This window comes from Mobula birostris, chromosome 23 (assembly GCF_030028105.1).
Source record: "Mobula birostris isolate sMobBir1 chromosome 23, sMobBir1.hap1, whole genome shotgun sequence".
In the NCBI taxonomy this organism is placed as follows: Eukaryota; Metazoa; Chordata; class Chondrichthyes; order Myliobatiformes; family Myliobatidae; genus Mobula; species Mobula birostris.
The window spans coordinates 5,697,608-5,724,626 of NC_092392.1; the positions used below are offsets into that span (position 1 = coordinate 5,697,608).

Below are 27,019 nucleotides of genomic sequence, written 5' to 3' on the forward strand. Positions count from 1 at the left end.
TTATGCAAAAAGGCAGTGCACGCCCGAACAGCCAAGCTCCTCGCCCGGAACTGCATTCTAGCCACCCTTGCTTAAACACGTGCTTTATCTCGATTTATTTTGTGCATCCGTTAGCAAGGTGAGTTCCAAGGTATCAGAAAAGCCTAAAAGAGCCCGTAAGGGTGTTACACTTAGCGTAAAACTAGACATAAGCGTTTCGATCGTGGTGAATGAAGTAAGGACATTGTCCGGGCGTTGAACTTGCCTGCGTCCACCATTCGCACTATTTATACGCAGAGAGAAAGAATTTTGAAAGCTGCCGATGTTACTGTTGGTTCTGCTCGTAGCAAAGTGGTCTCTCTTAGTCGGCATCCAATAAAGGATAAAATGGAAAGTCTGTTGCTTGAGTGGATTGATGGATGTACAAAGCGTGGTGTTCAGTTAAGTTTTCTTATACTTAAGGAGAAATCAGTCAGTCTTTTTAATAAGCTGATACAGAAAGCACTGGACGACGGTGATGAAAGTGTTGCGAAAGTGGAATTTAAAGGTAGTCCTGGGTGGTTTGATCTGTTTCTGAGGCGAAGGCAGCTTCATAATTTAACGTTTACCGGAGAGAGTGCTTCGGCTGATACCGAAGCTACCGAAAAGTTCCCAGCAGATCTGAAGAAAACAATTACAGAAAGTAGTTATTCGTGTAAGCAAGTGTTTAACTGTGACGATAAACTGCAATTTATTGGAAAAAATTGCCGGGCAAGACATTTATTTCGATAGAAGAAAAGCAGGCTAAGGGACACAAGGCATCGAAGGGCAGGTTTATCCTAATGCCTATTATTAACACCACTGGTGATGCTGTCCTTAAGCCTTTAACTAGTGTACCATTCAGAAAATCCGAGGGCGCTTAAAGGCATTGAGAAGAAAACACTTCCCGTTGTGTTCCATTCACATCCAAGTGGTTGGAATACCCAAGTGCTTTTTTCTGAGTACGTGAGTGGTTACTTTAGTCCTTTCGTTGAAAAATACCGTAGAGAAAATAACCTCGATAATAGGTGTCTTGTGATTGTCGATAATTGTGCTGCTCATCCACCTGGCATTACCGAGTACAGTGGTAACATTCGAGTTGCGTTCTTACCGCCAAATACGACATCGTTGCTGCAACCGTGCGACCAAGGCCTAATAGCCACAATTAAGGCTTACTGTACACAAAATGTGATCAGATTAGATTATGAGGACACGCAGTCCTCTTTTATTGTCACTTAGTAATGCATGCATTAAGAAATGATACAATGTTCCTCCAGAGTGATATCACAGAAACATGAGACAAACCAAGACTAAAAAAAAACTGACAAAAACCACATAATTATAACATATAGTTACAACAGTGCAAAGCAATACCATAATTTGATAAAGAACAGAACATGGGCACCGTAAAAAAAAGTCTCAAAGTCTCTTGGAAGTCCCATCATCTCACGCAGACGGTAGAAGGAAGCGAAACTCTCCCTGCCATGAGCTTCCAGCGCCGCAGGCTTGCTGATGCAACACCCTGGAAGCTCCCGACCACAGCCGACTCTTGAGTCTGTCTGAAAATTTCAAGCCTCTGACCAGCCCTCCGACACCGAGCACTGAGCACCATCTCTGCTGAGCGCTTTGACCCCAGCCCCGGCAACAGGCAGTAGGCAAATCCGAGGATCTGGGGCCTTCCCCTCTGGAGATTCTCAATCACACAGTAGCAGTGGCAGTGAAGCAGGCATTTCAGAAGTTTCTCCAGATGTTCCTCTGTGCTTCTCATGTCTGTCTCCATCAAATCAGGATCGTGCACAGCCCCTACTTAACAAATACGATATCATTTCGGAGCAGCCGCGCACGCTGCGTCTCCTCCCCTCCCCTCCCCAATGCATTTTATTGTAAGTACCATTGACAGAGAGGGCAACTCTGAAGCATCTTTGTGAGAGATCCGGAAAGAATACAATATAAAATTAGCAATCGCCAACATTGGAGATGCTTTCGATAGACTAACAGTCTCGATGAGAAATGGCGTTTGGAGGAAATTGTGTCCCGAAGCAGTGAACAATTTTAAAAGCTTCGAACCATCAACAATAAATACAGCAATAGTGAGTTTGGCTACTGTACATACATTATTTCTACTTTATATAGGCTGTGTATTTTTATGTGTTATTTGGTATGATTTGGCAGCTTCATAGCTTAAAGGTTACTGGAGAGAGTGTTTCTGCCAAGAGCGCTTGTGGCGTATTTCTGCCGAGAGCACTGCCGTGAGATCTTCGCTGCGCTAGACAGTGCAGAAAAGTATTTCTACTTTATATAGGCTGTGTATTTGTCATATCATTCCTGCTTTTACTATATGTTACTGTTATTTTAGGCTTTATGTGTTATTTGGCATGATTTTGTAGGTTATTTTTTGGGTCTGGGAACACTCAAAAATTTTTCCCATATAAATAAATGGTAATTGCTTATTCACTTTACGACATTCCGGCTTACGACCCGTTTCATAGGAATGCTCTACCTTTGGATAGCTGGGGAAGCCTATAATACATTTTAATAGGAAAACTGGGGAGAGGCAATATAGAATAAAACAGCAACAGGAACTTGGAACATGAGTGCACAAGTCATTGAAAATGGGAGCCTGAGAAAGTGTTAATAAGACATGCACAATTCTGGGCTTTATCAATGGAGGCATTTAACATAAAACTAGGGAAGTCCTGTGGAACTTTAAAAAAAATTCCAGCCTCATCTGAAGTAGCATTTAAATTTGGTTGCCTTGCTATAGGAAAGAGGCGAAGGTATTTGGGTGCCACAGTAGCGTAGTAGTTAGCTTGGGGTGCCGGAGTTCGGAGTTCAATTCTGATGTCATCTGTAAGGAGTTTGTATATGCTGTCCATGGTTTTCTCCAGGTGTTCAGTTTCCTCCCACATTCCAAAACATACTGTTTAGTAGCTTAATTTATCGTTGTAAATTGTCCCATGATTTGAAGGGCCAGAAGGGTCTATTGCACACTGTATCTGAATAATAAAAAGATTTGCAAGAATGTTTCTGGAATGAGGATAGATTAGAGAAAAGCTGGAGCTATTTGCTTTATAAAAGGAAAGAATGAAGGGAGTTTCGATGTAAAATGATGAGGGGTCTGGACAGGATAGATAGTAGGAAGCTGTTCTCATTGGAGGATGTTGAGAACCAAAAGTGATAAGGTATAAAATCTGACTTGTCAATACAGTAGAATCAAACAATACACTTCCTTAAATAACAAACCTGAAATGTTTTTAATACAAGATAGTTTAATGATTTTAGTTTAGGGGTAAGTAAGAATTTTTTTTAGTTGCAATGTAAGCCATTGTTTATTGACTGTCTGTTGTATATTTAATATTTCAGTTATATTTGAATAATCTTATATATACACATACGAGGGGTGATTGATAGATTTGTGGCCTAAGGTAGAAGGAGTCAATTTTAGAAAACCTAGCACACTTATTTTTCAACATAGTCCCCCCCTACATTTACACACTTAGTCCAGTGGTTGTGGAGCATACGGATCTTGGATCTCCAGAAAGTGTCCACAGCAGGGGTCATTGATAAGTTCATGGCCTAAGGTAGAAGGGGATGAGTTATACAGCTCTCGTACATGCACATGCGGTTCTTTGAGTGATGATGCAGAAAGGTTGAAGTTAATAACTCATCTCCTTCTACCTTAGGCCACAAACTTATCCACATTAAACTGCATCTGCCACTCACCCAGCCTGTCCAAGTCACCCTGCATTCTCATAACATCCTCCTCACATTTCACACTGCCACCCAGCTTTGTGTCATCTGCAAATTTGCTAATGTTACTTTTAATTCCTTCATCTAAATCATTAATGTATATTGTAAATAGCTGCAGTCCCAGCACCGAGCCTTGCGTTACCCCACTAGTCACTGCCTGCCATTTTGAAAAGGACCCATTAATCCCTACACTTTGTTTCCTGTCTGCCAACCAATTTTCTATCCATGTCAGTACCCTACCCCAAATACCATTTGCTCTAATTTTGCACACTAACCTCCTATGTGGGACCTTATCAAAGGCCTTCTGAAAGTCCAGGTACACTACATCCACCAGCTTTCCCATGTCCATTTTCATAGTTACATTCTCAAAAAATTCCAGGAGATTAGTCAAGCATGATTTCCCCTTTGTAAACCCATGCTGTCAAACAGAGGGTAAACAGGTGTTAATGCCAACCTCTGTGCCTCTGGTTGGAAAGCATATTGGTCCAAGGAAGGACTATGCTGCTTAGAGGAAACATGTAAGTGACAAAAGCAGTGGTCCAACTACAACAGGTTTGTATGCAATATAGTTGAGAAAACTGCTGATATATTAAATCAAATGGTTACTTGCAAAATGTAGCTTGGTTTTAAACTGGGAGAGAGTTCAAGGAGCTTCTGGAAAGTTGCAAGCATTCAGCTATTGTGAGTATAAAGAACCAGTATCTAGATTCGATTTAGGTTATTGCATGAACTTCAAGTGGGAGGCAAAGATCTGCTTGTAAAAGTAGATGCGAAGACCAAAGCCCAGAAAGAAGTCAATGGAGATACAGAAACAGAGGATTCATCGGTTGATATTGTGGATGCAGAAAATCAGAGGAGAGATCAGATCGTAAAGGGAGCAATAGAAGGATTAATAAGAGAAAACTCCAGAGAAATATGGGCATCTTCCCTAGATCAAGATGCACAAACTGGAAGAAGAAAAAGTAAGGAGAAGAAAGGTATCCAGAGCTATCAGAACCACTTTCTGCAGTCTCAAAATCAGCTTGTACAATGACTGCGGCGCAGACCCCATAACCTGAGATTGTTTTCACAGTCACAAGTCTCACCTGCGAAGCAGAATGTACCCTGTGTCAGGAAAGACACTATTCTACAAAAGTAAGAAGGCCTCCACAGCAATTAAATTTTTAGGTCTGAATGAGACAATTTAAAATGTACTATGCTGTGGATGTATTATGTAATGTACTGTGTATATAGTTGAGATACATTCTATATTCAGTTGGAGTTTACAACTAAGCAGCAAGGAGCGTTGTGTATTTAGTATTTCAGTGGTAGTTGAGTGACGTTGTACATATATATTTGATGAAGCATTCTTGTTTGTTTAAATAATTCATTATGGGTTATATGTATAAATACATTAATTGCGTGCATCAACACCCCACCACATGATATGTGTGCGCATCACTTAAAGTAAAGACGAAGTTAGACCCACATTCCTGGACTCCCATGATTTCCTTTGAATTAGTTTAATGTTTTGAAATTACAAAACATAACACCATCTGCTAAGCTAGAAGTGTTCGGCTGTGATATATGGATTTTTGAATAGTAATGGATTGAGGAATATGGGGTTAGTACAAGGTGCAGTGGTAAAAGATGCACTACAATCTTATTGATTTACAGAGTAGGTACGTGTGGATGGAAGACCTACTGCTGCTTTTTTATGTAGGTGTATATAGAGAGGCAGTGCTAGAGCTAGGTACCACTGCTTGTTTTGCACTTGCAAATTGATTCACTTCCTATATTCTCAATCCAGTTTTGTGGATAAACATCTGAAAAAAGTTTTAAACTGCAGCACATCCACTTTCAATCCAAGAAGGTACACATGAGGGATTCATATTGAGACTGCCAGATAAGTTATTGGAGGAACCCTAAATGTCTACAAAGCAATGCCTGCTTTTAATATTTCTGATTTTTAAAAAAAAGTAGCAGGTCTCCTCCAATGGCATGTACCATTTTCTGCCACCATTCCTGTCAAATTTTAGCACACAACAAGGGAAGAGGCTAAAGTAAACCGAAGTGAGGATGGAGAAGAGAGTGAGCTAATGGAAATCATTACACTGCAGTGATGATAAATATTTGAACAGAAGAAATGGAAACAGTTTTAGAATTTAAAAACAACGATAAAGGTGTAATTATATCGATTGCATAATAGTAGAAAGACTTGTGTCTGAAGAGTGAGCCTATAGAAAAGTTAGAGATGTGGAAAAGTCATAGAGAGTGACAAGAGTCCTGAGCTATTCTGCTGTAGCAGTAGCAGAAGAACGAGAGGAGGGCTGTTCGCAAGAAAGTTCAGGAGAGTTTTCTTCATCAGCATGTTTCTGGACCAATCCAGTGCAGTAGTTAGTGATTCTGGGAAATTAACCAGTATAGGTGTGGTGAGGAATAGAATAGCTGTGAAATTATATATATATATATATATATATATATATATATATCTCCATGGTAAAAGTAGTTAATTAAGAAAGGAGCAGTTTCAGTGGGATGAGAACAGATTTAGCATGGGTAAATTAGAATTAAAATTTAGCAGCAGAAAGTTAATTAAACTATACGTTTCAGATGGGAGTGTTTCAGTGTCGGGAGAAGATCATAAGACATGGGAGCAGAATTAGGTCATTGAGTCTGCTCCACCATTTGATCATGGCTGATTTATTTTCTTTCTTCACTCCATTCTCTGCCTTCTTTCTCTCCATAACCTTGTTCTCCTTACTAATAAGAGGTTGGATATATTTCAATCTCTGCTTAAAATATATTCAATGACTTGTTCTCCATAGCCATCTATAGCAATGAATTCCACAGATTCACTGCCCTCTGGCTAAAGAAATCCCTCCTCATCTCTGTTCTAAAGGGTCATTCTTCTATTCTGAGGTTGTACACTCTGGTCTTAGACTCAAACACTATGGGAAACATCTTTTGCATGTCCACTGTACCTAGACCTTTCACTGCTAACGATAAGGAAATCAAAGACAGAACTCTGAATGACCATAAAGCTGGAGTGTAAAATAGAAATCACATGACTGATACTAGTTGTTAACAAGTGAAAAGTAAGATGCTCACAAAGTCCATAGAGGAAGGTTTAAAAAAAGGAAATGAAAGGCAGAGAGAAAAGATAGACAGCAAATATAAAATGCAATCCAAAAATATAAGCAAAGCATTGTAAGAGAAGAGAAAGAGTTAATCAGAATTTACAGCACTTAGGAGTGAGGGCAGGGGACTGGGACTAGCTGAATTATTTTCACTTAGAGATAGTACTTGATGGGTAAATTTAATCATTCTATGGTTTGAACAACTAATCTATTTGATTGGACACAGGTGATCCAGTCTTAATTCAATTGGTGCTTTAATCCAGTATGAATGTAGTTAATCTACTTCAATCAATAGATGAGACACAATTTGTTTAGCCCTGCTTTTTGGATGAGAAAATTGAATTCAAATTAATGTGAACTAATTTATAATCTACAGTACATGCTATTTATAGTATGTAAAATGGGAAGCTTTCTGATTTCCAAACTGGCATCTTATTGAAACAAAAAAAAGTCAAAGATGAATTTGCTAAGATAGCTGCATGACAACCAAAAATCAAACAGCTTTCAGTCTTGGAGCTTTTGGCATCATTTAGTTCAACAAATAAAGCATTGTTCCCCTACTCCCAGCACCCTGCACCTCTCCTTCACCAAATGGAGTTAGAAGTACAGAGGAACTTCAGGAGCTGGATTTGATGTATTTATCACTTATTTGGCACCAGGAGTAAAGTACACAGGACAAAGCAAACCTCTGCTATCTGGTTTTTATTTTATTTTCCACACCTTATGGCACATTGGATGGCAACCTTGCCGTTTCTTTAGTACTTGTCTGTTCTTTACAAGGCTGAGCTGCTACCTTGACACTTACCCAGTACAGATGGAAAGCGTGCAAGGAGCTGACCGGATTCAAACCCGGGACCACTCGTCCAGTGCGGATGCCACTTTGCTTCTGGCCAGCTCTGCAATCCCAAATTTAAATAATCCCCCAACAACACAGCTCAAACATCTCCATTATTTTTAGACAAAACATTTTCTGACTACCTCCTGAGTAATGAATTCCCTTTGTAAACATGAGAATCTGATTTCTTACAAGTATTTTGATAGAGTTACTCTCACTTTCCATCTTGCTTGTTCCAGGCACAGCTCCGAGCTTTTATTCCAGAAATGCTGAAGTACTCAACAGGACGTGGAAAACCTGGCTGGGGGAAGGAGAGCTGCCGGCCTGTGTGGTGGCCTGACGATATTCCTTGGGCCAATGTTCGCAGTGACGTGCGTTCAGAGGAACAGAAGCAGCGGGTAAGTAGCTCGCCGTGGGCTGCTGGACCTTGTTATATTAGACAATGGGAGCTTCTGAATTGGAGCTAAATAACAAACCACCAGAAAGTCATAAACAGCTGAGACCTACAAATCTGCAGTTATTTGCTTTCGTGCTGTTAATTTTCCAGTTCATTGTGATTCTGTCGTCTTTCAAAAGTGAACATTTATTAGTGAGAAAAAGTGACAATGGCATAGGAGATTTTTGTACAAGACTCCTAATGTAATTTTAAGGAAGCTATGAGAAATCATAACCTTGTGGGAGAGTATTCTCTGCAGGAGTTTCAATAGATAGATTTCAAGTAAGTGATGCCCATGAGTGAAGAGGATTTGATAAGTCTTTTCAAAACTACCCTCATTGCCTAATGTCTTATTTACAACATGGAGACCAAAACTGCTCTCTCTATTCTATGCGCTCCAAACAAAGTTTGAAGCAAATTCAACATACTTTTTCTGTAGAAGTGAATCCCTTTTGTTTTTATGCCTTTTGCAAAAGTCCTTTGCTTTCTCTCTGACTTAGTCAACTTGAGGTTCAAATTAGCAATGCCATTAAAAATGGGGAAATTTTTAGAATTGTAAAATTGAAAAGTAAGAGCATCACAATATTCCTATATGGAACCTTAATTAAATCATATTTGGAGTATTGCTTACACTTTTATTTATCATGTTATGGCCGAAGAGAGGGTGCAGAGAATATTTACAAGAAGGTTAGCAAAACGTGAGAGTATACTCGCCAGAAAATGATGAACAGACTGGATCTGTTTTCTGCTAGAAAAAAAAATCTGTGGCATGATATATTAAAAGTTTTTAAAATTATGGAGGGTTTTTATTGTGGATATGGAGAGAATATTTCCACTTCAGGGGAGCATGTAGTTAGAGATCAGCAATGAAATTCCAGCAAGCAATTAAAAGAAGCTTCTTTCCTCGATACTTTAGCAGAGGAAGGACGAGCCATGATCTTGTTGGGACAGGATGGCCTGTTTCAGTACTATACAAGCTGCTAGCTATTGGGAATCTGTGTAAATGCATCACAGATTTGCCCTATTCTTCCATCCTGATTTTGCACGCAGCTTTCATGAAATATGAGACTTCTTTATTACCACGCAATTGCTGAAACTGAAGTTCACTTTGTAGAGACCATGCTTCCACAAACAGGGATGAGATAACCTTATTTATGTGTCAGCATGGATCACCTGGGCAGAAAGGCCTTTTTATTGCAAGGTATGTTTATGCTGATCAGTCTGTTCCTCGAGGTTATCTCATAATTACTGCTACAAAGGAGTCATCTGGAAACTGACCAAGTCTGTACCTTTTAAGGTAAGGTGGAGGTAGTGTAACTTTCTGATATTTTATATGATTATGTTTAAATGCTGAATTTTCTGCCATAGGTATCCTGGACGCAGGCACTGAGGACGATAGTTAAAAACTGTTACAAGCAGCATGGGAGGGAGGATTTGTTGTATGCTTTTGAAGATCAGCAGACTCAGCCACAGACACACATTGCCCACCTCGTCCCTTCTCAGACAGTGGTACAGACGATCAGTAACCCAGATGGAACAGTCTCTCTCATACAGGTAAGTTTTCTGCTTTTCCTCACAGAATCATATCTTGTACATAGTCATCTTATGAAATATGAGAAATAAGATCAAGACAATACCTTTCAGGCCATTCAGTCCTGCTTCTCCATCTATCAGAATCATAGCAGATTTTCTAACTAGGTGTCACTTTGCTGCACACTCTTCATATCCCTTGATTCCCTAAATATCCAGGAAACTATCAATCTCTGATTTGAATGAACTCAATAACAGCCTTCACAGCTAAGAACTCCAAAGATTCACTACCCTCTAAGCAAAGAAGTCTCTGCTGTTCTGAGACTGTAAGCCTAATTCTAAACTCAGCCTGTTGAACCCTGTAAGAATTTTAGAAGTTACAGTAAGATCATCAGTAGGGCACCATATTAGTGTAGCAGATTGCGCAATGCTATTACAGCTCGGGGGGGGTGGGGGCTGTCAGAGTTCGGAGTTGGGGTTAAATCGGGATTGTGGAGGTTGGGGGGCCGGGGTGGTATGGCTCAAAAGGCTGGAAGGCCCTATTCTGTGCTATATCTCTAAATAAAATAAATAAGATCTTTCGATCTTCTAAATTCTAGAGAACAGAGGCCTAATCTGCTCTAAATGTGCTCATATAGAAAACTGGCCATCCCTGGTGTAGTTTCTGTGGAAAGAGAAACAGAGTTAACATCTTGGCCAAATTGCAAAATGAATGCATGCAGATTTTGGTTGATACATTAGCTCTGTTTCTCTTCCCAGAGATGATGCCTAATCTGAGGATTTTCCATTTTTATTTAATTTCCTAAACTGCTCTAGCCTGTTGGTCAACCTCATGTGTGGGACCTTATCAAGTTTTCTAAAAATACAAATACACCACATCCACAGAATCCCCTTATCTATTCTACTACCTCAAAGAGTTCTAGTAGATCAGAAAACATGGTCCTCTCCGAATGCCACCTGTGTCTTCCCATGACATACCTTACCCATGACTCCCACATTCTGCTGCATCAAATGATCTCGAAGTCTTGATGCTCAATCACCCTTTCCTGATATTTATAAAAGGTTCTCTCTCCTCTGGTTCTAACCCTTCACTCTCTTGACCCCCCTCTTTCTGACTTCTAGCTTCAATCTTTCCCTTCCACTCTGAAGATCTTGGATTCGTCCGTCTATTCTGCGACTCCATTTTTAAATTGCAGTTAGATTTTGACCTATGCTGCAACGCAGAAACAATCTTCATCTCCAGTATATATGATTTTCCTCTGTGTCTGTGACAGTCACAGCCTCATCCTGACTCCTGCCTTTGACAGGGTTGATTGCAGGTCCTTCTGCAGCATCCTTCTGAGATATCATACAGTGGGCTCCATTGTTATCTATATTATTGTTCCCAAAGAGTCTCTGAAAGGGCATCTTTTCCCTTCCTCTACTTTTACATCTGAAGTTGTTTATGTATTTATTTTGTCTCACTTGTGCTTCTTAGCTACATGCTGCCCTTTGGTGATCTCCCGAAACATAATACTCTATGTGTTTGCTGCTGCCAGCCATCTGTACTCTCTACCATTCGTCTCGATTCCTCCATGTTCTCTGATGTGTTACAGAGCAAGTATGATGACCTGTTTGGAGAGGTCTGAAATTTTCTCCAGTGAAGACTGTGCCCATTATCTTTAACCTTCTGTTTGTTAAGTATCTTTATCTTCTTCCATGCCCACTTTCTGGGCCTGAACTAGATGGTTAATGTCCTCAGCTTCCCAATGGACCCCAATGCAGTGAGTTGCTTTCTCAGAGTCACAGCTTTTGCATGTGACTTTAGAGAAGAACCTTGATTTATCCGTTCTATATAAAATGTGAAAGATCCTATGGCATGGTTCAAAGAGGAACACTCTTGGTATCTTGCCCAATATTTGGCCTTCAACCATTTAGTACGTTGGAAGTTTTCAAATTAACTATTACACCTCTTACCCTATAGTAAGAACAAAAACTACACTTTTAAAATACCATTAGGCGTAGGGTAGGAAACCACATAATGTTTCTGATCTTTCTTTCTGTTGCTTTTTATAAAACATGATGCATATGATCTGATCCTCCTTTTTCCAGACCGTCCCCTTGCAATCTTTCCAGTGGTGGTGTTTGTGGATTTTCCTTCTTCCTAACAATGAAAATGTGACTAATTAAGAAGGACTCGGCACCATTTCCCTATCCATCTTAGAATAAAGAATGAAAAATAAGAGTTTCCCAAAGTTTATTGTCATTCAACCATACACATATATATTATCAAATGGGACAACATTCCTCCTGACCAAGGTACACAATACGGTACATAACTCACATTCATAACACAAAGTAATATCGCCATAAATAAATTGACAATTAATAAAGTGTATATATGATACAAGTTTAAAAAATAAACAGTATAATGCTGCTGATGCTTCATATGTGATAAGACCTGGGTGGTGGCAGGGAGTTCAGTAGTCTCACGGCTGTTCCCCATCCGAACAGTTCTTATCCTAATGCTATGGTACTTCATGCCTGATTGGGGGGAGGCGGTGTCAAAGAGATTGTTGGACGGCTGGAGGGGATCACAGACCATGCCAGTGGCCCTGCGTACCTGAAAATATTTCTAATGGGTGGAAGAGAGACCTCACTGCTTTGCATCAGACCATATTCAATAAAGTATCACGTGGAACTGAGGCACTAATTAGTTTAATTTTAACAAAGAAACAATCTTTAGGGCAAAATGGTTAGGGAATAAAGGCACTCTGGTGCACATTAAAGCACTGTTCTTTCTTGTTTGCCCTTCTTTGCAGGTTGGCACGGGTGCAACAGTTGCAACTCTGGCCGATGCTTCTGAGCTCCCAGGAACGGTGACTGTTGCTCAGGTGAATTATTCCACTGTACAGGATGGAGAGGTGAGTTCAACAATTGCTCATGCACTGCTGGAGAGGTGGGTGAAATGCTGTTTCCATCCTCCCATTGAGCCCCACACATTCTGATAATCTGAGCTCCACACTGGCAATACAGATATCCATAATCCTATCCATTTATATTTAATAAGGGTTTGTAGAATAGGAAAGCATTGAACAAAAGATGAGGAGACTGTTCATCCTATATTCTGCCTTTCCATTCATAAGTACATAGATGCCACTTAGGGACAGGAAAAGAACAAACCAAGGAATCACAAGCCTATCAGCCTAACATGGGTGCTGAATTAATTGTCCAGAAAATTCTGAAGAACAATCTAAATCATTTCAAAAACAATCGATATATCAAGAGGAATCAATGCATATCCTTCCTAAAAGATGGTAATGAAGATTGCATACACTACTCTTAACTGTTATCTAACTAATGGCTTATGCAATTTTAGCATGACATACCTGCTCTCATGTTCTGAAACTTGCCTATAATGTAAAATATTGCTTTTGCCTTTTAATCATTCTCTATCGATGCTGCTGTCTTCAAAAAAATTTGGTCACGCACTATAAGGTCCTGCTGTTCCTCAACCATTTTTCAGTATACAGTGTATTTCCTTGCCATATTTCAACTTCACCCAATGCATTCCCTAAAGCATCTTATAATTGATTTCTGCTTGTTATTTTCCTGTCCCCCAGACTAGTCTATTGATATCTTCCTACAGCTACCTTCCACACCATCAAGCATGACCACTTTTTGTGCAATCTGCTAATCCCTTAACCAAAACTTGTATATTTAAATTTAAGTGGAGACACAAGAAACCGTGCATGCTGGAATCTAAAGCCACACAATCGACAGGAGGAATTCAGCCGGGTTGAGCAGCATCTGTAGGGGGTGGAACTGAATTATCATTGTTTTGGGCCCTCATAGTTGATTGTGACTCGAAATGCCAACAGTTCCATCCACCCCAACCCCAAAATAGATGCCGCTCAACCTTCTGAGTTGCTTAACTAGATTGTTTAATTTTAAATCATTGATGTATACCTTGTCAAAATGGCCAACTGAAACCTGCCTAAGCCAATTGCAAAGAGCCTTCCAGTCATTAAAACACTCACCAAACATTTTTTCCATTATTTGTCACTCAGTGAAGTTTTAATCCGTTGGATCACATGGATTCTTATTTTCCTAATCACAACCTTGTTAAAATCCATGTCAACTATATCAAATGTACTACTTTCAATGACTTATTTTCTTGCTCCCTCCAAAAAAAAGGTCAGTGAAGTCAGTCAGACTTTCCCACCCTTCTTAAAAATATCATCTACCATCCTGAGTGCCTGTGACTTGCTTGTCCCTTTCTACGTACTTTTAGCAGTTTTTAGAAATTATTTGGATTAATTAACTCGCCACTGATGTTAGCTCGATTGATGACTCGGTCCTTTCTCCCTTTTATAAACAATGGTAACATCTTAATAAGCTTTGTGTTCACCATCTCCTTCACCTGTGGCCAGAGGGAATTGTGCTCCTCTGTCCATGTTGAATGATTCCTATGGCAATTCTATCTCTGTTTTGATCAGTTCACGTGCTACAATACCATTCCTGAAAATCAAGCCACAGGTATAATCCCCAGAGAGCTATCAGAAATACACCGATTTATAGCTAAGTATTGGTATCTACCATTTCATCTAAAAATAAAATTAGTAAGGATCTTTTTGCAGCCAGTAGTATCTCGTTATTTCAACAGGCAGCATAAATCCTGCTTGTGCAAAAGGGCAATTTTAAAATATCCAGTCTGGCAAACACTGTGGTATGTTCTATCTCTTAGTACAATAACTCAGCCATAAGCACAACAGCTTTTAATCCCTAGCAGCAAACAATCTGCTGGAGGAGCTCTAAACTCCAGCAAGTTGAGCAGCATTGATGGGGTGGGGGGGGTGCATGGCATTGGTGTGGAAACCCTGCATCAGCTCCTGGGTTTCTCCAGCATATTGATTCTAGCATCTGCAGTTTCTTGTGCCTTCAGCTTCTAATCCCTTTAAGATACTGTCCATGTCCAGCAGTTTGCACTGAAATAGAGGGTATGACAAAGTAAGAGAATACCAGTGTTTATTCCAGAGATTCAATGAAATCTGCAAATTGAAACGAAAAGAAGACTGATTTAAAGTTAGGAGTTTATTCTGGTGTTAGCCAGTTATTATTGGTTACAACACAGGAGGCTGCCAGCATCACATGGATTTTAAACTGGTGTGATGCCGAAATGAAGGTGAAAGGATTAAGCAAAGAGGAAACCAATTTTAAGGCTAAATTAAAGTCTGCTTTGGTTTTATCCAGGGGAAGTTATAAAAGTTGGTCTGTGAATTATAGCTGTTTGTATTTGTGACATAAATTAGATTGCACTTAGCTATTGTGCACTTGGAAGCAGGACAAAAAAATAGGTGAGTGAATTATATCTAAGTAATGAAAATTCATTTTAACACAAACTGAGAAGCTGCATGAATTTTAACTGGGGTTCATTTGGTTTAAAAACTGCACAACAGCAGTAAGTGTTGCCACCTCAGCCAGATATGATTGATAGGTTTTGAAATAATTTAGAACCACTCCATGTGATGGAAGAAATGTAAACTTTGATTATTATATATATATTTTTTTGCTTGCTTGTCTCTCCATAAAATTTGTGCTTTCTCTGAACAGGTCGAACAGAATTGGGCCACGCTACAAGGTGGAGAAATGGCGATCCAGACGACCCAGGCTTCTGAAGCCACTCAAGCTGTGGCCTCTCTGGCAGAGGCTGCAGTAGCTGCATCACAAGAGATGCAGCAAGGGGCCACTGTTACCATGGCGCTGAACAGGTGAGTATATGCCAATAGTGCTCAAGGATGACATTTGCTCCCCTCCGGTTCTCATTGAAAGCTGGGTAATGTCCAGGACTTTCTCAAAGTTGCTCTTTGGGGCACCTTGGTAGCATAGTGGTTAGCACTACAATATTACAGCAAGGGGTGTTGGCGTTCGGAGTTTGGAGTTCAATCCCAGCGTCCTCTATAAGGAGTCTCTGTATATCCTCCCTGTGGAATGTGTGGGTTTTTTTCTGGTCCTCCAGTTTACTCCCACGGTCCAAAGACGTACCAAGTAGGCTGCTTGGTCATTGTAAAATGTCCTGTGATTGGATTAGGGTTAAATCAGGGTTGTTAGGGATTGCTGGGCAGTGCGGCTTAAAGGGCTGGATCGCTAAATAGATAAATAAAATACAGTTTTCTCGTTCTTGTAGCTCAGGTGCTATTCAGTTACTATTAATACTTTGAATAGCTGGATCTGGATTACTCTTCCTCTTAACACAGTACTAATTTTCAGATCCATAGACATTGCCACTGGTGTTTGCTGATCTGGGGTTGTAGTGAGGTGGCATGGAGGGAAAGTTGAATTATGGGCGCCTATGGGTAAAGTGAAGACTGAGCATTTCGCTTAAGATTCTTTCATCCCTCTCAGAACTTACTTAGCAGATTTGAAATGCTACAGAACAGGTGAGTTTGTAACCTTGAGATTACATGGAATATAATTACCTAATTTGACTGGAGTGGTCTAGTGGGGATGTTGCTGGCGAGAAGAATAATAACTTGGGATGACTGGCAGCCGAGGGTTGACAAATCTGTGAAAGTGTATGTAGGCTACAGGTTGTCACTTGAGAGGTTAATTTGAGAGAGGTGCAAGTTAGACACCGGAATTAGTTCAAGGAAGCCAAGCAACAGAGAGCAACCTGAAGATACTTTTTGTCCCTGAGGTACCACTGACTCCTACTCTAAAAATGAGCAGATAGTTATTCCTAATATGAGTTTATCATCTTAAATAATCTGCTCTCTTCACAGGTATTGACTGATCTGCTGAATACATGTATTATCATTATTTTCTACTTATGACTTACATTGAGTTTTTGATTGATCACCCTGAGTCTAAACACCATCCTTCGACTTAAATTTCTGTTTTTCTTACAAGTGTGATTTTTTTTAATCCCCACAGAATGTCTGAACTTCTCATGGTGATCACAGATAGTGATCATCATTTGTGAAGCTCCACTATGATTACAGTGAGATACAGAGGAGTGTTGAGCAGGCATTTCCAAAATACAATGATCAGACATCCAGCTGTGTACACTAAGTGGCCACGTTATTAGATGCTGTAGCTCATCCACTTCAAGGTTTGACGTGTTGTGCGTTCAGAAATGTTCTTCTGTTGTAGCACATGGTTATTTGAGTTACTGTTGCCTTCCTGTCAACTTGAACCAGTCTGGCTATTCTCCCTTGACCTCTCTCATTACAAGGAGTTTACCCTCACAGAATTGCTGCTCACTGGATGTTTTTTTGTTTTTTATGCCATTCTCTGTAAATCCTGGAGACTGTTGTATATGAAAATTCTGGGAGATCAGCAATTTCTGAGATACTCAAACCACCCGTATGACACCAACAATCATTCCACAATTAAGAGTCACTTGGATCCCATTTCTTCCCCATTCTGATTTTGATCTGAACAACAACTGATTCGCTTGAACACGTCTGCATGCTTTTATACATTGAGTTGCTGTCACGTGATTGACTGATTAGATATTTGCATTAATGAGCAGGTATGCAGGTGTTTGTAATAATGTGTCCAAGGTGCAGATTAGATAAAGTATTTGCTTTTATTACCATGCCATGCACAGCCTTCAACCAACAATGTAGGAAGTACAGTAGCCAGTTTGCACAGAGAAAGGTCCCACAATCAGCAATGTGATAGTAACTAAAATTAGTTTTCGGGTTCAATTGATTAGAAGTCACCAACAAAATACTGAGGAAGCCTTGTTCTGTGGGAGCTGTCAGTTTTCAGATGAAATACTTAAAGAGTTCCCATCTACTCTTAAGTAGAGTCTAAAATTTCCTGATAATAATGTGAAGAGTAGGGTGCCCTGAATAACATTTATCGCTCATTCAGACCCATGACTACTAATTCTAGTTAGAATTACATTACTGATTGTGGGACCCTTCGCTGTACTTCCTACATTGTTGGTTGAAGGCTGTGCAAGGCATGCTAATAAAAGCAAATACTTTATCCAATTTGCACCTTTTGCTGCTGTCTGCTGTGATTCCACCTGTGGATAAACCACGAGTTAAATCTCAGACCCTCCCAGGCATAAGTGAGTGTAGTACTCACTGGATAAACTTGGTCGTCCATGAAGCAAAGTCTGGCATCTCTGAGCAGAACGCATCAAAACTGTGTTTTGGAATACAGTCATAAAGCAAAGAGTTTCCCATCCTGTATATCGCTGACGTGCCAGGCACATGGCAGAGGCCAAAGCATGTTTTTCATTTGTGTTGTTAAAGCTCATTATTTGAAATAACACCAGCTGGGTGTGTTTTCATATACTGGTTACTGAGGCATGAGTATGGCAGAATGGAGGTGGCTGGTACGTTAGACTGGATTTTATTCTACCTCTTGGAATAAGTATACCAAACCAAAAGCAAACTACCTCTGATTCTTGATTCTAAACTAAGTGAAAAAAGTGAGTGGGTTGTCTTGGCTTTGAAAGATACTAGATAGGAACAGACTAAAGTACTCAAAACTTGACATTGAATTCTCAGTAACAATCATTTCGTTCTCCTTCACACTTGTGTACTGAAGAATGACAATAAATAATCTTGAATCTGGACACTTAATCCCTTATTTTCCCAGTATCTTTGATGCATTAACTAGGAAAACTAAACAATGATGAGGCTGGTAACTTTCTAGAATTTTACTCAATTATCTTTTATAATCAAAACTATTTATCTAGAATTTCCAAAGAAATTATATCACCTGAGTGGAGTCCATGGAGTAAACGGGTGGATTGTATAGTGTGAAAAGAGGAGAACTTTATGGTCTGAATGATAGTTTTTCCCCAATACCTGTGGGAACATTTTGGTTTGGTCTGCTTCTGCGTTGTAAAACATTGTTACATTATCTGATGTTAGAATCAGATTCATTGCTCCAATTTGATTTTACAGATTCTGACAATCAATTAAGAGCTCTGCCATGCAAGTCCTGAGAATGGATATCAGCAGATATGGGAAGGGGAATCGGAGCTTGAGGGAGGTGCTGGAGAGGATGGAGCTGGGTGGGTGGTGTAATCTGATTTCACCTTCTTAAATGCATTAATTTTCATTAGGATAGCTCACAGGCTTGGAGGTGGAATGCCTGGTCTGATTGTTTTCCCTTACTAACTTTTATGATGCTACTTCATTTGTAGTACTTGATTCTGCCTTGCCTAACTAAGTGCAGATAGAGAAGCAGGTAATTATGGAAACGGACAAGTGATGCTTTTAAATATAAGCACTTAGTTGGTTTTTGTGTTGCCAAATTTGATGGCCCCTGACTTGAGTCATCCACCTGCTGAAATCACAAAACAACAGGGAGATTTCCGATTTGTAGGTAGACTACAAGTAGAGTAGGTATTAAGTCTCTTTTAGGGGTGTTGTTCAAAGTACTACTGTTGGATAAGCATTGTTAATGGGACTGTTTGTTGAGTTTCCCTACAGAGTTCTTGAACAGAACTCAAGTGCAGTGGAACGGATTTTGCCTTGGATGTTTGAATACATTTTTTTTCTGGTCAGTATTTTTAAAGAATTAGTGAATGGTGATGCTCCTCGCTGATGATCTGCTGTCAAAGTTTGATTAGCCACTGCTACCTCTCATTGTCAAGCCTAATGTATTTAATAAGGTTCTCTTTTCTGCACCTCTGTTTAGCTGATTAAAAGATCTATAAAATCAACAGGATTCAGATGATATTGATTTACATGAGGTTTTACTTGATGTCAAGCGTTGGTGATTAAGTATAACAAGATCTCCTACCCCATCTCACAACTTCTAGAGAAAAAACTCCTGGTATCAAATAAATCTGCAATCTGTTTTCTAAATAAAGCCCCCCCCCCCTCCACTTTCAAATCTCTTACTATCTCTTCTTTCAGTTTGTCCTGACGAAGGGTCTTGGCCCGAAACGTCAACTGTAAACTGTACTTCTTCCTATAGATGCTGCCTGGCTTGCTGCGTTCACCAGCATTTTGTGTGTATTCCTTATCATGTAGGCATTATTTCCAGTAGGGGGCAATAGTGACTGGCATTTTCCAGCCAGCATGAGGAGTTTGGACTGGAACTTACTGCATTGTTCATGTTGTGTACTGTAATCCCTGTCACATTTTTCTACTCTTGACATATTTAAATCATTTGTCAATGGCCACAATGCACACTGGTGGTATAGAAAAAAAGCTGTGTTCACTTTATAAAGCATTTGTTCCTCTATTGATTTTTCCCCAATTCCTGTTCTGTCTCCCAGCTGAATCTGAACTGTGTCATAGAATCCCACCACTTGCAAGATGTGAGTTGAAGCATAGAATGGTACAGCATGCCTGTTTTGTGGGAGCTGGGAGATGAAGAGGTTTGGTTCAAGCAATCCCTAGTCTCTTTTCTAATAAAAACTTAGTCATATGTGCCATTTTAATCCTTTGAATATTTCTTTCTTGATGAGAGGCAAGTTTTATAAACTCTTGTCCAATGTCTATTCAGAAAAAGTAATCTTTGAAAAAGTTCCTTAAAAAGAAAGATGTTGATGCTTGAATTTGTACTGTTGTTTTTACTCAAGGGTTCAGGGTCTTGTTTTTGCTGCAAGTAGGAATGTTCATGCTTGCCTCCGATACTTGGATTGACCCAGGTCAGTCTGGAAAAGAAGAGTGTTAAGTTTAATTGACAAGGTGGCTTTCCTGCCTTTCACATCAGAGAAGGTGGAGTCCAAGTCAAATTCCAGAAACAGTGCACATAATCCAGGCAGCACTAAGGAAGTGTAATATCATAGTGTGCTTCAGAAATTAGTATCCTCTATTTCCTAACCTCCTGTCAGTAATCTTTATGTTTGTGTTTAATTGCAACAGGAAGACTAAATGCTGAAATGCTTGGAAAAGTGAAATCAAATAGACTGAAGTGTGGGATTTTTATAGTGGAGCATTTGATTTTTGCAAAATACATATATATGCTTTTATTTGTTTATAAGATATGAATGCATTTGCTCTGTAATAGCTCTATATATTTATGGATATATCTGCACCACACTTTCTTTCAGGTCTGTTATCAGAACTGGATATACCTGCCTTCTTCATTTCAGTTCAGTTTTCTTTCTCTATTTGTATACCCTGGACTTCTGGGCATGTCCCACAGCCTTGATGTTAGCAACACTACACAGACAAAGAAACCTAATATTATCCTAAGTGTTACTGCTGCATTAACTCATTTAGTCTCGCCTTATTGGAGATATTCCCGTTGTTCTACCTTGCCCTCTCTCACCTTCTCTGTTAATGAAAGATAACTTAACCAAGTTCTCGTTCCAAGTTCTAATGAATCAGAGACGTAAAACATTAACTTTTTCTCATTCCACAAACACTGACTGAGCTGTTACGTATTTCCAGCATTTCCTGCTTTTGTTTCCAATTTGCAGCATTTTTTTTATTTTCATGCCTGCACCATCATTTGATATGATTACCTATTCAAGGAGAACAGAGAAGGTCAGTTTGACCTTGGAGCAAAGAAACTTTGACGGAATTGTAATGGAAATGTTCAAATATGATTAAGTTGCATCAAATTGTTTCTATTAGCCAGGCAGATTGGGAAATCAACTGATGAAAATGAGAAATTTTTATGCACAATTTGTGATGTGGACTGCACTACTGAAAATACAATGATGCCATTTAATAATAACTTAAAAAGAGGAATGGGGTAAATGTGGTGGAGAAGGTGGGTTAATGTAGAAGATCTTTTCATTGAGCTGGCACATATGAAGAGGAAATTGAACAGTGTCTGTAGTTTCTGTATGAATAGTGTTTCTGTATGTAGATAGATATATGCTTATTTCCACTAATGTACATTTTTTTTCTTTTGTTTCTGCTGGCAGTTGTCAGCCTGAGCAGGTCCATTGCATACCCAATATATTTAACCTTTCTCTATTGCAGTGAGGCTGCTGCTCATGCTGTTGCCACGCTTGCAGAAGCGACCCTTCAAGGCGGAGGCCAGATTGTGCTCTCGGGAGAAACTGCTGCTGCTGTAGGTGCGCTGACTGGTGTTCAGGATGCTAATGGTAAGAACTGTCTATTTCTTGGCAAAGTTTCATTTGGGCTGTGATTAGGTTTGAAATAGATAGATTTTGTTCACTTTAAAATGCTTCTTTTGTCTTGTCCATCCTCAACTACATTTCCTCAGGGCAACTTCAGTCTCCCAATATGTCTTGTTCTTCCCCTCTTCTGCTTCACCATAGCAGTGGCCTCTTCAGCATCTTATTCTTCACTTTCTAGAACTTCCAAAGTCTTCCTTCTTATGTTTAGGGTCCTGCTCCAGACCATTTTCGTTGCTATGCTTTTGCCTGCTCGCCTCCTTTCTTACCTTTGTTCTGCAGAGCATTCTGACATTTGCTGCTTCACATATAGAATGATGAAGAAATGCAAGCTGATTTTTTTAATGCTTAAAAATAAAATAATTTATTACATCTGTACAATGTTTTTTGTCCTTTTTCTGCCAATTGGTGAAAATAACATTAAGATTAACAATATTAAGTACTTAAGATTGCAAACAATGAATAATGTGGAAATGCAAAATTCTTTTCTTTCTGACACTGGAAAATACTTCTGATCCAGTAAATTGTTTTAGAATTCTAGAGACTACTGTTAGGTAGCTATCAATTGATAACTGTGAGTAAGTTAGAGACTGAAACTGATTGCAGGAATTCCAGACGTTCAGGAATTCTGCTGCTTCATACTGTGGATTTCACTGGGGGTTAACATGGCTGTTCTTGTGTATGTACGTTGCAACTGCAGCTCTGCTTCAAATGTACTCCATTGAGTGTGGAGTATCCTGAAATTCAAATTCAAGTTCAGTTCATTGTCATTCATCTGTACACATGCATACCGCCAGATGAAGCAATGTTCCTCTGGACCAAGGTGCACAACACAGTGCATATAACTCACACACATAACACAAAGTAATACCACAAATAAATTCACAAGTGATAAGGTGCATTTATTTACGGTGCAAGTTAAAAAATAAACGTGTTTCATGCCAGTGAAAAATACTAATCCCAAATCTTAAACTTGTTTTGTTACAATATATCCAATCTTTGTGGCATTCATAGACACTTTCTTCCCTAATTACTTGGTTGCTAAGGCTGAGGAGTGCCCATTTTCACTCCTTTTGAGAATATCAAAGGCTTGCCTCTATATCCAGTCTTGTATGAACACTGTGGCAAAACCAAAGCTATCCTTCCAGACAAATGGTCAATTGTTGCCTCATTGCATAATGAAATCTGTCCTAAGTTTGGATTCTCTTCTGCTTCTGCCTAGATGTAACAAAGAATTTGTCAACATTTGCTTTCTAGGTCTTGTTAAGTAGCTTATTTAACTATATGTGTACTGCAGATTGATCATCTGTCTGACCTAGTAGATTAACAAACCTAATGGAGGAAATAAAGATTCAGATTGAACTGAGCAGATTTTCGGAACTTATAATTTTCTAACGAAATTAAAAACGCTGTAGCTATTTTTTCTGTAAAAATATTGGAGGCTATCACTATCGTTCTCCAGGCAATCCAGGACCTATTGGTCATGAGCTGATGTCTGAAGCATTACTGGAATAAATAATTAATGACTACATCTGTTATGAAAGTTTTATGACCATATCATCAGAATGTGATGTAAACTTCATTCATAAAAACTCCTCGACATTTCAGTGCACACATATGTCTTAAGTGTGTCCAGCACTTTAATGGTCCATAACTAATGAGTGAAGTGCACTGGGTTCAATAATGATAAGTGCTCCTACAATTTGCTGTGGGAGCATGGACTGAAAGAAGAAAGAGGAACGAGAGTAATTGAGTCATTCATACAGCTTTGTCAAGCACCTCGGCTCCATCTGCCAAAAGCAGAATTTCCCAGTAGCCAACCATTTTAATTCCAATTCCTAACCCCATCCCCATCCAACATGTCAGTCCATGGCCTCATCTTCTGCCACAATGAGGCCATTCTCAAGGTAGAGGAAGAACACCTTGTATTCATTCCTTCTAGGTAGCCTCCAACCTGATGGCATGAATACATATTTTGCCTATTTTTTTTTTTCTCTGTCTTATTCTTTTCTCCTCCCTATTCTCTCTCTTGCTATTTCCTACTCTGGCCTCTTATCTCATCTCTTCATCTGCCTAATACCACCCTTTGGTGCCCGTCCTCCTTCCCTTTCTTCCATGGTCCACTCTCCTGTCCTATCAGTTTACTTTTTCTCCAACCCTTTACCTTTCCCACCAGTCCGGTTTCACCCGTCACATCCTAGCTAATGCTCCTTCCCCTCCCTCCACCTTTTTATTCTGGCACCTTCCTGTTCCTTTCTGTCCCGATGAAGGGTCTCAGTCTGAAACATCGACTGTTTATTCATTTTCATAGATGCTGCTTGACCTGCTGAGTTCCTCGTGCATTTTGCGTGTGTTATTTATACAACTTTTTCGCCCAAAGAATTGGCATCTAGGGATTAGATGCAAATTCTTGTTTTAGTTCTAGATTTATGGTGCTAGTTTGTGCATTTAATGCTGTGGACTAGAGCTTTTTCCACCTTTGTTCAAAATCTGGAGTGATTACCCAAGGAATTTACCCTAAGTAATGTTATTGAAAATATCAGAGATATGTTAATTGTATCTTACTTTTTCCACACCTTCTGGTTTAGGCAGTTGCCATTATATGCCAATTTGGAATTGATTTAGCTGAAACCTACTCTACAGAGTAACAAACTAACTAGCAAATAAGAATCAGAATCAGGTTTATTATCACCGGCATGTGACGTGAAATTTGTTAACTCAGCAGCAGTTCAATGCAATACATAACTAGCAGAGAAGAAAAGTTAACAATAAATAAAATAATAATAATAATAAATAAACAAATAAATCACATCTTTGGTCCAATAAGACTTGAGTAGATTGCAATTTGTGAAAGAAGGAATGAGTGAATCTGAAATAAATCTGCTTGATTAACGTTTCTACATATCAGTATCTATTTGAAATTCTGGCTACTGTTAAAAGAAAATTGATTTAGGATCTGAAACACTTTCCTTAAAGGTTGGTTGCAGTAGCTTTCAGCCCCATCAAATTAGCCATAGAGATTTCCCAAGAGGCTGGCTTAATCATATTAATCTTTACACTTGGCCAAAGGGAGATGGCATGGAGCAATAGGAAGTTTTGTTTTGTATTTGTATGTTTTTCCAAAGCAGTACTGCCTTCCTTTATATAGCCTTTATATGGAAATCACTCTAGTCACTTTCCACTTGGAGTTTCTTACCAAAGTGCTGTATAAATTGTGCAAGTGAGCATTGCAACTGTCCTGTAGTGTGTAGCAGCATTGCCCTATAGATAGCAATCACGCCAACTCTGTGTTGTTTTATTAAGAGCGAGCATGTAATAATCCAGATTTGTTACTTTCCCTTCAGTGTATCCCAGCCATCTAGCAGGTATAAAAGTTTAAAAGGCTTCTCACAACATAATTGTACTCCCTTTTAGCAACTATGTAAACAATGTATTTTATCTGAATTTTCACATCTATATTTCCTTGCAATTATGCAGGTTTATATCCAACCACCCGGTTGTCAGTGAAAAGGATGTGCAGCCAGTCAAATTATAGTATTGTGTGTTGTCCTGTTAACTGAAAGTAATGGAAGAATTATCGTATGAGAAGTTTTATTTTGCAACACACTTGCAAAGTGTGATAGGTGCTTGTGATAAATCTTGTTTTCTTTTCTTAACTACTTCTTTTCTGCCCCCTGCCCCTCCTGCCTCATACTTGTTCCATCCCAAAATAGTTGTCTCTCTTGAGCTGTTATAAAGAGCTTTGATGCAATCCATTACCGCTCAATAGACTAAGCAGAACAACAGCTGTCACAGGCAATTCTGCCTGGCCCTGAGAGACAAGCAGCATTCTGTGATTCTGCCCAATGGTAGGAAGAATTTGCATGTGTTATTGAAAAATAAACTTGATCAAGAAATCATAGTACAACATGTAAGAATTATTTTTTTGTCTGAATTATGGAGTCTATCAAAATGCGAAACTGTGTCCTTTCTATGTGTGTTTACATCTACAACTGTTCCTTTTGATTCATTCATTCTCTCTCTCTCTCCCCTCCCCTCTCTCTCCCCTCTCTCTCCCCTCTCTCTCCCCTCTCTCTCCCCTCTCTCTCCCCTCTCTCTCCCCTCTCTCTCCCCTCTCTCTCCCCTCTCTCTCCCCTCTCTCCCCCCTCTCTCCCCCCTCTCTCCCCCCTCTCTCCCCCCTCTCTCCCCCCTCTCTGCCCCCCCTCCCCCCCTCTCCCCCCCTCCCCCCCTCTCCCCCCCTCTCCCCCCCTCTCCCCCCCTCCCCCCCCTCTCCCCCTCTCTCTCCCCCTCTCTCCCCCCCTCTCTCCCCCCCTCTCTCCCCCCCTCTCTCCCCCCCTCTCTCCCCCCCTCTCCCCCTTCCCCCTCTCCTGCTCTCTCCCCACCTCTCTCCCCCTCTCTCCCTGTTGGTCTGTATTGAATAGGCAAAGGTGGCACTCATCTCACATTTAAAATGTTAAATGTTTTAAAAATTGTTCTAGTTTCATCAGTTTAAACAAATTTTGGCTAGTACGTGTGGTGATGAATCTCAAGTTGCTCTCTATGGTACACTAAGCATTTATACACTGGGAACAATGGAGTGGGCATTTGTAGGGGTAAGAAAAGACAGGTTTTTTGTTGAACAACCTATTCTTTGTTAAAATCTAATAAACAGACACCAGCAGGGAGCCAGAACCACGGAAACACACTATCTCCTACAGAAATCCATTTCATCAGGGTGTCATCACCTGTAGGATCACACCACAGCAAGAAGGCAGCAATACTGATGACAGCTCCATGCTGGTGTATAGTTCCTCGCTGGTGTGTGATTCCACAGGTGCTAACTCTACAATAAACACAAGAACTAGGAGTAGGGGGAGCCCAGTGTCGGCCCTTGAATCTGGTTGGCCATTCAATAAGACTAAGACTGATCTGACTTCGGCATAGGGTCAATTTTCAACCTGTTACTCATACCCATCAACAATAAACCCTGAAGCATTTGCCTGTGGAAGACCTTGGCACAGTAACAGCACAGAGGCATGAAGGTAATAATAATGTCTGATAGCCCAAGTTTGAGTCTGACCTCTGGTGTTCTCTATGTAGAGCTTGCACATTCTCCCTGTGAGACTGTTGGCTTCACCTGGGTGCTCATGGTTCCTCCCGTATCCCAAAGATGTGCTAGATGGTTAGTTATTGACTGCTGTAAGTTACTCCTGATGGGGAGTTGATAGGCATGAGGAAAAGTTAATAAGCTACAGAGAGATAGATGAGTGAATTTGATTGCTATGATTACATTGCAGTGAATACCTGGTGTTGTAATA

At 39.9% G+C, this 27,019-nt stretch overlaps 1 protein-coding gene across 7 annotated transcripts in view; it reads left to right on the forward strand.

Moving 5' to 3' along the window:
• nrf1 (nuclear respiratory factor 1) overlaps positions 1–27,019 on the forward strand; it is a 95,967-nt gene that overhangs the window by 41,274 nt on the left and 27,674 nt on the right. For all 7 annotated transcript variants that reach the window (XM_072241715.1, XM_072241718.1, XM_072241720.1 and 4 more), the window contains 5 exons: positions 7,941–8,099; positions 9,506–9,691; positions 12,469–12,570; positions 15,260–15,417; positions 21,565–21,689. In XM_072241715.1, the coding sequence (XP_072097816.1) occupies positions 7,941–8,099; positions 9,506–9,691; positions 12,469–12,570; positions 15,260–15,417; positions 21,565–21,689 (730 nt within the window). The remainder of the gene's footprint in view (positions 1–7,940; positions 8,100–9,505; positions 9,692–12,468; positions 12,571–15,259; positions 15,418–21,564; positions 21,690–27,019) is intronic.